Source organism: Oncorhynchus nerka, linkage group LG18, assembly GCF_034236695.1.
Source record: "Oncorhynchus nerka isolate Pitt River linkage group LG18, Oner_Uvic_2.0, whole genome shotgun sequence".
NCBI classification, from domain to species: Eukaryota; Metazoa; Chordata; class Actinopteri; order Salmoniformes; family Salmonidae; genus Oncorhynchus; species Oncorhynchus nerka.
In genome coordinates this window covers 6,503,185-6,518,401 of record NC_088413.1, presented here as the reverse complement: position 1 = coordinate 6,518,401, position 15,217 = coordinate 6,503,185, and the positions used below count along the sequence as shown (strand labels likewise).

Genomic DNA, 15,217 nt, shown 5'->3' with positions numbered 1-15,217 from the left:
ACATTCATCATTACATTCATCATTCATCATCATACATTCATCATTACATTCATCAATACATCAATACATTCATTACATTCATTACATTCATCATTACATTCATCAATACATTATCATTCATCATTACATTCATCATTACATTCATTACATTCATCATTACATTCATACATTTCATTACATTCATTACATTCATTACATTCATCATTACATTCATTACATTCATCATTACATTTCATCATTCATCAATACATTCATCATTACATTCATTCATCATTACATTCATCATTACATTCATCATTACATTCATTCATTACATTCATCATCATTCATACATTCATTACATTCATTACATTCATCACATTCATCATTACATTCATTACATTCATCATTACATTCATTACATTCATTACATTCATTCATCAATACATTCATCATTACATTCATCAATTACATTCATTACATTCATCATTACATTCATCACTACATTCATTATCATTACATTCATTCATCATTACATTCATCATTACATTCATCATTACATTCATCAATACATTCATCATTACATTCATCATACATTCATCAATACATTCATTACATTCATCATTACATTCATCATTACATTCATTACATTCATTACATTCATTCATTCATTACATTCATCAATACATTCATTACATTCATCATTACATTCATCATTACATTCATTACATTCATTCATCATTACATTCATCAATACATTCATCATTACATTTCAATACATTCATTACATTCATCATTACATTCATCATTCATACATTACATTCATCAATACATTCATCATTACATACATTCATCATACATTCATCATTCATTCATCATTACATTCATACATTCATCATCATTACATTCATTACATTCATTACATTCATTACATTCATTACATTCATCATTACATTCATCAATACATTCATACATTCATCATTCATCATACATTCATCATTACATTCATCATTACATTTCATCATTCATTACATTCATCAATACATTCATCATTACATTCATCAATACATTCATCATTATTCATTCATTCATTACATTCATCATTACATTCATCATTACATTCATTCATTACATTCATCAATACATTCATTCATTCATTACATTCATACATTCATCAATACATTCATCATCATTCATCATTCATCATTACATTCATCATTATCATTCATCATCATACATTCATTACATTCATCATTACATTCATCATTACATTCATCATTCATCATTACATTCATCATTACATTCATCACTACATTCATTACATTCATCATTCATTCATCATTCATTACATTCATCACATTCATCATTACATTCATTACACAATCATTCATTACATTCATCATTACATTCATCATTACATTCATCAATACATTCATCATTCATTCATCATTACATTCATCATTACATTCATCATTACATTCATCATTACATTCATCATTACATTCATCATTCATCATTACATTCATTCATTCATCATTACATTCATCATACATTACATTCATTCACATTACATTCATTACATTCATCATTACATTCATTACATTCATCATTACATTCATTACATTCATCATTACATTCATCATTACATTCATCACATTACATTTCATTACATTCATCATTACATTCATTACATTCATCATTCTACATTCATTCATTACACATTCATTCATTACATTCATTACATTCATCATTACATTCATCATTACATTCATTCATTCATTACATTCATCATTACATTCATCATTACATTACATTCATCATTACATTCATCAATACATTCATCATTACATTCATCATTACATTCATTACATTCATTCATTACATTCATCATTACATTATCAATACATTCATACATTCACATTCATCATTATTACATTCATCATTACATTCATCATTACATTCATTACATTCATCATACATTCATTACATTCATCATTACATTTACATTCATTACATTCATCATTACATTCATCATTACATTCATACATTCATTACATTCATTATTCATTCATCATTACATTCATCAATACATTACATTCATCATTACATTCATCATTCATCATACATTCATCATTATCATTACATTCATCATACATTCATCATTCATACATTCATCATTACATTCATCATTACATCATTACATTCATCATTACATTCATTCATTACATTTCATTCATCACTACATTCATTCATTACATTCATCACTACATTCATCATTACATTCATCATTACATTCATCATTACATTCATCATACATTCATCACATTACATTTCATTACATTCATCATTACATTCATTACATTCATCATTACATTCATCATTACATTCATCATTACATTCATCATTATTCATTCATCATTATTCATTCATTCATCATTACATTCATCATTACATTCATCATTACATTCATCATTACATTCATCATTACATTCATTACATTCATCACATCATTACATTCATCATTACATTCATCATTCATTCATTCATTCATCATTACATTCATCATTACATTCATCATTACATTCATTCATTCATTACATTCATCATACATTCATCATTACATTCATTACATTCATCATTACATTCATCATTACATTCATTACATTCATCATTATTCATTCATCATTACATTCATCATTACATTCATCACTACATTCATCATTACATCATCATTACATTCATTACATTCATTACATTCATCATTACATTCATTACATTCATCAATACATTCATCATTCATCATACATTCATTACATTACATTCATTCATCATACATTCATCATTACATCATTACATTCATACATTCATTCATTACATTCATCATTACATTCATTACATTATCATTCATTCATTACATTCATCATTACATTCATCATTACATTCATCATTACATTCATCAATACATTTCATTACATTCATTACATTCATCATTACATTCATCAATACATTCATTACATTCATCATTACATTCATCATTACATTCATTACATTCATCATTACATTCATCACTACATTCATCATTACATTACATTCATTACATTCATCAATACATTCATCATTCTACATTCATCATTACATTATCATTACATTCATCATTACATTATCATACATTCATCAATACATTCATCATTACATTCATCAATACATTCATCATTACATTCATCATTACATTCATCATTACATTCATCATTACATTCATTACATTCATCATTACATTCATCATTACATTCATTACATTCATCATTACATTTCATTCATTACATTCATCATTACATTCATCATTACATTCATCATTCATCATTCATTCATTACATTCATCACTACATTCATCATTCATCATTCATTACATTCATCATTCATCATTCATCATCATTACATTCATTACATTCATTCATCATTACATACATTCATCATTACATTCATCATTACATTCATCATTACATTCATCATTCATTACATTCATCATTCATTCATCATCACTACATTCATCATTACATTCATCATTACATTCATCATTACACATTCATCATTACATTCATCATTACATTCATCATTACATTCATCATCATTCATACATTCATCATTACATTCATCATTACATTCATCATTACATTTCATTCATTACATTCATCACTACATTCATCATTACATTCATCATTACATTCATCATTACATTCATCATTACATTCATCAATCATTCATCATTACATTCATCATTACATTCATCATACATTCATTACATTCATCATTACATTCATTACATTCATCATTCACATTACATCAATTACATTCATCATTACATTCATTACATTCATCATTACATTACATTCATTACATTCATCATTACATTCATCATTACATTCATCAATACATTCATTACATTCATCATTACATTCATACATTCATTACATTCATCATTACATTCATCATTACATTCATCATTACATTCATCATACATTCATCATTACATTCATTACATTCATTACATTCATCATTACATTCATCATCATTACATTCATCATTACATTCATCATTACATTCATCATTACATTCATTCATTCATTACATTCATCATTACATTCATCATTACATTCATTACATTCATCATTACATTCATTACATTCATTACATTCATTACATTCATTACATTCATTACATTCATCATTACATTCATCATTACATTCATTACATTCATCAATACATTCATTACATTCATCATTACATCATCATTCATTCATTACATTCATCATTACATTCATTCATTCATTACATTCATTACATTCATCATTACATTCATTACATTCATCATTACATTCATCATTACATTCATCATTACATTCATCATTACATTCATTACATTCATCATTACATTCATCATTACATTCATCAATACATTCATCATTACATTCATCATTACATTCATCAATTACATTCATCATTACATTCATCATTACATTCATCATTACATTCATCATTACATTCATCATTACATTCATCAATACATTCATCATTACATTCATCATTACATTCATCATTACATTCATTACATTCATCATTACATTCATCAATACATTCATCATTACATTCATCATTACATTCATCATTACATTCATTACATTCATCATTACATTCATCAATACATTCATCATTCATCATTCATTCATTACATTCATCATACATTCATTACATTCATCAATACATTCATTCATCATTACATACATTCATTACATTTCATACATTCATCATTACATTCACTACATTCATCAATACATTCATCATTACATTCATCATTACATTCATTACATTCATTACATTCATCATTACATTCATCATTACATTCATCATTACATTCATCAATACATTCATTACATTCATCAATACATTCATCACTACATTCATTACATTCATCATTACATTCATTACATTCATCACTACATTCATCATTACATTCATTACATTCATCAATACATTCATTACATTCATCACTACATTCATCATTACATTCATCATTACATTCATCATTACATTCATCATTACATTCATCATTACATTCATTACATTCATTCATTACATTCATCATTACATTCATCATTACATTCATTACATTCATTACATTCATCATTACATTCATCATTACATTCATCATTACATCATTACATTCATTACATTCATACATTCATTACATTCATCAATACATTCATCATTCATACATTCATTACATTCATCATTACATTCATCATTACATTCATTACATTCATCATTACATTCATCATTACATTCATCATTACATTATCATTACATTCATCATTACATTCATCAATACATTCATCATTACATTCATCATTACATTCATTACATTTCATTACATTCATTACATTCATTACATTTACATTCATCATTACATTCATTCATTCATCAATACATTCATACATTCATACATTCATCATTACATTCATCATTACATTACATTCATCATTACATTCATCAATTACATTCATCATTACATTCATCATTCATCATTACATTCATACATTCATCAATACATTCATCAATACATTCATTACATTCATCATTACATTCAATACATTCATTACATTCATCAATACATTCATCATACATTCATCATTACATTCATTACATTCATCATTCATTCATTACATTCATCATTACATTCATTCATCATTCATTCATTACATTCATCAATACATTCATCATTACATTCATTACATTCATTACATTCATCAATACATTCATCAATACATTCATACATTCATCATTACATTTCATTCATACATTCATCATTACATTCATCATTACATTCATCATTACATTCATCATTCATTACATTCATCATTACATTCATCATTACATTCATACATTCATTACATTCATCATTACATTCATCATTACATTCATCATTCATCATTACATTCATCAATACATTCATCAATACATTCATCATTACATTCATACATTCATTACATTCATTCATTCATCATTACATTCATCATTACATTCATCATTACATTTCATCATTATTCATTACATTCATCATTACATTCATCATTACATTCATCATTACATTCATCATTACATTCATTACATTCATCATTACATTCATCATACATTCATTACATTCATCATTACATTCATTACATTCATCAATACATTCATCATTACATTCATCACTACATTCATCAATACATTCATCAATACATTCATCATTACATTCATTACATTCATTACATTCATCATTACATTCATCATTACATTCATCAATACATTCATCATTACATTCATCACTACATTCATCATTACATTCATCATTACATTCATCATTACATTCATCATTACATTCATCATTACATTCATTACATTCATCATTACATTCATCAATACATTCATCATTACATTCATCATTACATTCATTACATTCATCATTACATTCATCATTACATTCATCATTACATTCATCATTACATTCATCATTACATTCATCATTACATTCATTACATTCATTACATTCACATTCATCATTATTCATTCATTCATTACATTCATTACATTCATTACATTCATTACATTCATCATTACATTCATCATTACATTCATCATCACATTACATTCATTCATTACATTCATTACATTCATCATTACATTTCATACATTCATACATTCATTCATCATTACATTCATCATTACATTACATTCATTCATTACATTCATCATTATTCATTCATTCATTACATTCATCATTACATTCATCAATACATTCATCATTACATTCATCATTACATTCATCAATACATTCATTACATTCATCATTACATTCATCAATTACATTCATTCATACATTCATCAATACATTCATCATTACATTCATTCATTACATCATTACATTCACATTCATCAATACATTCATCATTACATTCATCAATTACATTCATCATTACATTCATTACATTCATCATTATTCATTCATTCAATTACATTCATCACATTCATCATTACATTCATTACATTCATCATTCATTCATTACATTCATCATTCATTACATTTACATTCATCATTACATTACATTCACATTACATTCATCATTACATTCATCATTACATTCATCATTACATTCATTACATTCATCATTACATTCATTACATTCATCATTACATTCATCATTACATTCATCATTACACATTCATTCATCATTACATTCATCATTACATTTCATTACACATTACATTCATTCATTCATTACATTCATCATTACATTCATCATTACATTATCATTCATCATTACATTCATCATTACATTCATTACATTCATTACATTCATCATTACATTCATCATTACATTCATCATTACATTCATCATTACATTCATCATTACATTCATTACATTCATCACTACATTCATCATTACATTCATCATTACATTCATCAATTACATTCATCATTACATTCATCACATTCATACATTCATCATTACATTCATCATTACATTCATCATTACATTCATCATTACATTCATCATTACATTCATTACATTCATTACATTCATCACATTCATCATTACATTCATTACATTCATCATTACATTCATTACATTCATCATTACATTCATTACATTCATCATTACATTCATTACATTCATCATTACATTCATTACATTCATTACATTCATCATTACATTCATCATTACATTCATTACATTCATCATTACATTCATCATTACATTCATCATTACATTCATCATTACATTCATCATTACATTCATTACATTCATCACTACATTCATTACATTCATCACTACATTCATCATTACATTCATCATTACATTTCATACATTCATCATTACATTCATCACTACATTCATTACATTCATCACTACATTCATTACATTCATCATTACATTCATCATTCATCAATTACATTCATTACATTCATCATTACATTCATCACATTACATTCATCATTACATTCATTCAATACATTCATCATTACATTCATCATTACATTCATCATTACATTCATCATTCATTCATCATTACATTCATTACATTCATCATTACATTCATCACATTCATCATTCATTCATTACATTCATACATTCATCAATACATTCATCATACATTACATTCATCATCATTACATTCATCATTACATTCATTCATTCATTACATTCATCATTACATTCATCATTACATTCATTACATTCATTACATTCATCATTACATTCATCATTACATTCATCATTACATTCATTACATTCATCATTCATCATTACATTCATTCATCATTACATTTACATTCATCATTACATTTCATTACATTCATCATTACATTCATTTCATCATTACATTATCATTACATTCATTACATTCATCATTACATTCATTACATTCATCATTACATTCATCATTACATCATCATTACATTCATTACATTCATCATTACATCATTACATTCATCATTACATTCATTACATTCATTACATTCATTACATTCATTACATTCATCAATACATTCATCATTACATTTCATACATTCATCATTACATTCATCAATACATTTCATACATTATCATTACATTCATTACATTCATCATTACATTCATCACTACATTCATCAATACATTCATCAATACATTCATCATTACATTACATTCATTACATTCATCATTACATTCATTACATTCATCATTACATTCATCATTACATTCAATTACATTCATACATTCATACATTCATCATTCATTCATCATTACATTCATCATTACATTCATTACATTCATCATTACATTCATTACATTCATACATTCATCATTACATTCATCATTACATTCATCATTACATTCATCATTACATTCATCATTACATTCAATACATTCATCATCATTACATTCATCATTACATTCATCATTACATTCATCAATACATTCATCATTACATTCATCATTATCATTCATCAATTACATTCATCATTACATTCATTATTCATTCATTCATCAATTACATTCATCAATACATTCATCATTACATTCATCAATTACATTCATTACATTCATTACATTCATCATTACATTCATCATTCATTACATTCATCAATACATTCATTCATTACATTTCATCAATACATTACATTCAATACATTCATCATTACATTCATCAATTACATTCATCATTTACATTCATCAATTACATTCATCATTACATTCATCATTACATTCATCAATACATTCATCACTACATTCATCATTACATTCATCAATACATTCATCAATACATTCATCATTACATTCATCAATACATTCATCATTACATTCATCAATACATTCATTACATTCATCATTACATTTCATTACATTCATCATTACATTCATCAATACATTCATCATTACATTCATTACATTCATCAATACATTCATCAATACATTATCATTCATTACATTCATTACATTCATCATTACATTCATTCATTACATTCATCATTACATTCATTACATTCATCATTACATTCATCATTACATTCATCATTACATTCATCATTACATTCATCATTACATTCATCATTACATTCATCATTACATTCATCATTACATTCATTACATTCATCATTACATTCATTACATTCATCATTACATTCATCATTACATTCATCATTACATTCATTACATTCATCATTACATTCATTACATTCATCATTACATTCATTACATTCATCATTACATTCATCATTACATTCATCATTACATTCATCATTACATTCATCATTACATTCATCATTACATTCATCAATACATTCATCATTACATTCATCATTACATTCATCATTACATTCATCAATACATTCATCATTACATTCATTACATTCATCATTACATTCATCATTACATTCATCATTACATTCATTACATTCATCATTACATTCATCATTACATTCATCATTACATTCATCATTACATTCATCATTACATTCATCATTACATTCATCATTACATTCATCATTACATTCATCATTACATTCATCAATACATTCATCAAAGGACATCCAGCCAACTTTGACACATCTTGTGGGAAGCGTTGGAGTCAACATGGACCAGCATCCCTGTGGAAGGCTTTCAACACCTTGTAGAGTCAACATGGGCCAGCATCCCTGTGGAACGCTTTCAACACCTTGTAGAGTCAACATGGGCCAGCATCCCTGTGGAAGGCTTTCAACACCTTGTAGAGTCAACATGGACCAGCATCCCTGTGGAACGCTTTCCACACCTTGTAGAGTCAACATGGGCCAGCATCCCTGTGGAAGGCTTTCAACACCTTGTAGAGTCAACATGGACCAGCATCCCTGTGGAACGCTTTCAACACCTTGTAGAGTCAACATGGGCCAGCATCCCTGTGGAACGCTTTCAACACCTTGTAGAGTCAACATGGGCCAGCATCCCTGTGGAAACGCTTTCAACACCTTGTAGAGTCAACATGGGCCAGCATCCCTGTGGAAGGCTTTCAACACCTTGTAGAGTCAACATGGACCAGCATCCCCGTGGAAGGCTTTCAACACCTTGTAGAGTCAACATGGGCCAGCATCCCTGTGGAACGCTTTCAATACCTTGTAGAGTCAACATGGACCAGCATCCCTGTGGAAGGCTTTCAACACACATGATTTCCAGGTGTTTGACGTCGTTCCAACATATCAGTCAGCCAGCTAGTCAACCAGTCACTCAATCAGTCAGCCAGCTAGTCAACCAGTCACTCAATCAGTCAGCCAGCTAGTCAACCAGTCACTCAATCAGTCAGCCAGCTAGTCAACCAGTCACCCAATCAGTCAGCCAGCTAGTCAACCAGTCACTCAATCAGTCAGCCAGCTAGTCAACCAGTCACTCAATCAGTCAGCCAGCTAGTCAACCAGTCACTCAATCAGTCAGCCAGCTAGTCAGTCAGTCAGTCAGTCAGCCAGTCAACCAGTCAGCCAGCTAGTCAGTCAACCAGTCACTCAATCAGCCAACCAGTCAGCCAGCTAGTGAGTCAATCAGCCAGCCAGTCAACCGGTCAATCAATCAGTTAGCCAGCCAGTCAACTAGTCAGTCAATCAGTCAGCCAGCCAATCAGTTAGCCAGCCAGTCAATCAATAAATCAGTCAGTCAGCTAGCCAATCAGTCACCCAGACAATCAGTGTCAACCAGCCAGTCAATTAATAAATATCAACGTGAGATGTACTGCCCCCTGGAGGTGTTGTCTGAACAGGTAAAAAGAGATGTAATGCCCCCTGGAGGTGTTGTCTGAACAGGTAAAAAGAGATGTACTGCCCCCTGGAGGTGTTGTCTGAACAGGTAAAAAGAGATGTACTGCCCCCTGGAGGTGTTGTCTGAACAGGTAAAAAGAGATGTAATGCCCCCTGGAGGTGTTGTCTGAACAGGTAAAAAGAGATGTAATGCCCCCTGGAGGTGTTGAGATGTACTGCCCCCTGGAGGTGTTGAGATGTACTGCCCCCTGGAGACAGATGTAGGACAAGGCCTGTGTGTCCTACCTTCAGCAGTAGGGGAGACAGATTTAGGACAGGGCCTGTGTGTCCTACCTTCAGTAGTAGGGAAGACAAGGCCTGTGTGTCCTACCTTCAGTAGTAGGGAAGACAGATTTAGGACAAGGCCTGTCAGTACCTTCAGTAGTAGGGAAGACAGATTTAGGACAAGGCCTGTGTGACCTACCTTCAGTAGTAGGGGAGACAGATTTAGGACAAGGCCTGTGTGACCTACCTTCAGTAGTAGGGGAGACAGATTTAGGACAAGGCCTGTGTGTCCTACCTTCAGTAGTAGGGAAGACAGATTTAGGACAAGGCCTGTGTGACCTACCTTCAGTAGTACGGAAGACAGATTTGGGACAAGGCCTGTGTGTCCTACCTTCAGTAGTAGGGAAGACAGATTTAGGACAAGGCCTGTGTGTCCTACCTTCAGTAGTAGGGAAGATAGATTCAGGACAAGGCCTGTGTGTCCTACCTTCAGTAGTAGGGAAGACAGATTTAGGACAAGGCCTGTGTAACCTACCTTCAGTAGTAGGGAAGACAGATTTGGGACAAGGCCTGTGTGACCTACCTTCAGTAGTAGGGGAGACAGATTTAGGACAAGGCCTGTGTGACCTACCTTCAGTAGTAGGGGAGACAGATTTAGGACAAGGCCTGTGTGACCTACCTTCAGTAGTAGGGGAGACAGATTTAGGACAAGGCCTGTGTGACCTACCTTCAGTAGTAGGGAAGACAGATTTAGGACAAGGCCTGTGTGTCCTACCTTCAGTAGTAGGGGAGACAGATTTAGGACAAGGCCTGTGTGTCCTACCTTCAGTAGTAGGGGAGACAGATTTAGGACAAGGCCTGTGTGTCCTACCTTCAGTAGTAGGGGAGACAGATTTAGGACAAGGCCTGTGTGTCCTACCTTCAGTAGTAGGGGAGACAGATTTAGGACAAGGCCTGTGTGTCCTACCTTCAGTAGTAGGGGAGACAGATTTAGGACAAGGCCTGTGTGACCTACCTTCCATTAAAAGCCTCTGACTCTCCACACTGTCTCGGAGCAGAGGTCCACACTCCAGGTCTGCTAGAAACTACACACACACACACACACACACACACACACACACACACAGAGAGAAAAGCAAATGAACAGCTAGTATGTGTTGTCTCACTTATCTGATAATACATAGACGTGTGTGTGTATATGTGTGTGTGTGTGTGTGTGTAGTGTGTGTGTAGTGTGTGTGGGGGAGGGCACTCGTCACTTGTCTCCTCTCCTCTACTCCAGCTCTCACCACTTCATCTTGGCTTTTATGGGCCCTCTCCCCTCCCCTGTAAATGTGTTTGGAACGTTCCAACTGATTTATGCTCCATAGACTGAACCAACTGGTGGGGCAGGGAGGGGGATCTGACCTTTAGTGATTTAAAGGGCTTTTCACCAGTTAATTAACCAATTATTGACTAGCTGTTTTACTAGCTGTTTTACTAGCTGTTTGTCAGGTAGATGGTTGATTGACTGATTGGATGATTGTATTATTGATTGAGTAATTTATTGATTGGTTGGATTATTGATTGATAGACTGGTTGGATGATTGATTGATTTATTTATTGATTGATTGGTTGGATTATTGATTTCTTGATTGGTTGATTGATTGGTGTATTCCTAGTTGTGATGTGAGGTTTGAGAATGGGGGAGATAAAAGAGAGACAGAGAGAGAGAGGAGAGAGAGAAGAGAGAGAGAAGAGAGAGACAGAGACAGACCTGTGCTTGCAGTAAAGGCAGTCGTATGTGAGCGAGGAGCGAGGGCAGGTGTGGTTGCCGGGTGGAAACGTCATGGCGGACCCAGCTTAGCAATGCTGTAACCACGGTTTCCTCGTCTGGAACATTCATATCGTCGGAGGACAACAATCTGTCCATCTCTTCTAGCGGGAGGAGGAGAAACTCCTGACCTTTAACCACCTCCACAAACTTCTCCTGAGAGAGGAGGGAGAGGAGGGAGATGGAGGAGAGAGGGGAGGGAGAGAGGAGAGAGAGAGGAGGGAGATGGAGGAGAGGAGAGAGAGGGAGGTATGAGATGGAGGAGAGAGAGAGGGATGGATGAGATGGAGGAGAGAGAGAGGGATGGATGAGATGGAGGAGAGAGAGAGGAGGGAGATGGAGGAGAGGAGAGAGAGGGAGGTATGAGATGGAGGAGAGAGGAGGGAGATGGAGGAGAGGAGAGAGAGGGAGGTATGAGATGGAGGAGAGAGAGGAGAGAGAGAGTAGAGGAGAGAGAGAGGAGGGGATCAGGGAGAGGAGAGGAGAGATGGAGGAGAGGAATAGAGCAGCTTTTCCAGTCACCATAGCAACCCTCCATGGAAACAGCAGTTGTGATGATAATGGGGATGATAATGGGGAGACCGTGTGTGTGTGTTTATAAACAAGTTTCAATGTGTTTCAAAGTGAAAAGGAAGGGGAAATAAGAACGGGAGTAACCATGGTAACATGGTGTAGCTGTGGGCAGTGTGGTGGAGGTGTGTACAGCTCTGTGTGTCTGTGGGAGTGTGTACCTACCATGGTGTAGCTGTGGGCAGCTCTGTGTGTCTGTGGGAGTGTGTACCTACCATGGTGTAGCTGTGGGCAGCTCTGTGTGTCTGTGGGAGTGTGTACCTACCATGGTGTAGCTGTGGGCAGCTCTGTGTGTCTGTGGGAGTGTGAACCTACCATGGTGTAGCTGTGGGCAGCTCTGTGTGTCTGTGGGAGTGTGTACCTACCATGGTGTAGCTGTGGGCAGCTCTGTGTGTCTGTGGGAGTGTGTACCTACCATGGTGTAGCTGTGGGCAGTGTGGTGGAGGTGTGGGCAGCTCTGTGCGTCTGCGTAGCTGCGTATCCCCAGACAGTTAGACGGGTGGAGCTGTTTGATGAGGAAGTTACAGCAGGCCTGGACCACTGACTGGAGCTGGAGGAGACATGCTACTGACAATATACACTCTATAGTGTCCTCTCTCAACTCCACACGACCTGGAGAGGCACAGAGAGAGAGAGATACAGAGAGAGAGGCACAGAGAGAGAGGCACAGAGAGAGAGAGATACAGAGAGAGAGGCACAGACAGAGAGAGAGACAGAGAGAGAGGCACAGACAGAGAGAGAGACAGAGAGAGAGGCACAGACAGAGAGAGAGACAGAGAGAGAGGCACAGACAGAGAGAGAGACAGAGAGAGAGGCACAGAGAGAGAGAGAGAGAGAGACAGAGAGAGGCACAGAGAGAGAGACAGACAGGGAGAGAGAGACAGAGACAGAGAGAGAGAGAGAGACAGAGACAGAGAGAGAGAGAGAGAGAGAGAGACAGAGAGAGACAGAGAGAGAGACAGAGAGAGAGACAGAGAGAGACAGAGAGAGACAGACACAGGGAGACAGAGAGAGACAGAGAGAGACAGACACAGGGAGAGAGAGAGGGACAGAGAGAGACAGACACAGAGAGAGAGAGACAGAGAGAGAGAGAGACAGAGACAGAGAGAGACAGAGACAGAGAGAGACAGAGACAGAGAGAGATACAGAGAGAGAGGCACAGAGAGAGAGAGAGAGAGAGACAGAGACAGAGACAGAGAGAGAGAGAGAGAGAGAGAGAGACAGAGAGAGAGACAGAGAGAGAGACAGAGAGAGAGACAGAGAGAGAGAGGCACAGAAAGAGATACATAATT

General features: G+C 33.2%; 1 protein-coding gene across 5 annotated transcripts in view; it reads right to left on the bottom strand.

Annotated features, from left to right (window-relative positions):
- LOC115120625 (kelch-like protein 5) overlaps positions 1-15,217 on the bottom strand; it is a 44,108-nt gene that overhangs the window by 22,988 nt on the left and 5,903 nt on the right. For all 5 annotated transcript variants that reach the window (XM_065003468.1, XM_065003471.1, XM_065003470.1 and 2 more), the window contains exons 3-5: positions 14,341-14,537; positions 13,299-13,511; positions 12,558-12,627 (exon numbers count right to left, since the gene is read on the bottom strand). In XM_065003468.1, coding sequence (XP_064859540.1) covers positions 12,558-12,627; positions 13,299-13,511; positions 14,341-14,537 — 480 coding nt within the window. The remainder of the gene's footprint in view (positions 1-12,557; positions 12,628-13,298; positions 13,512-14,340; positions 14,538-15,217) is intronic.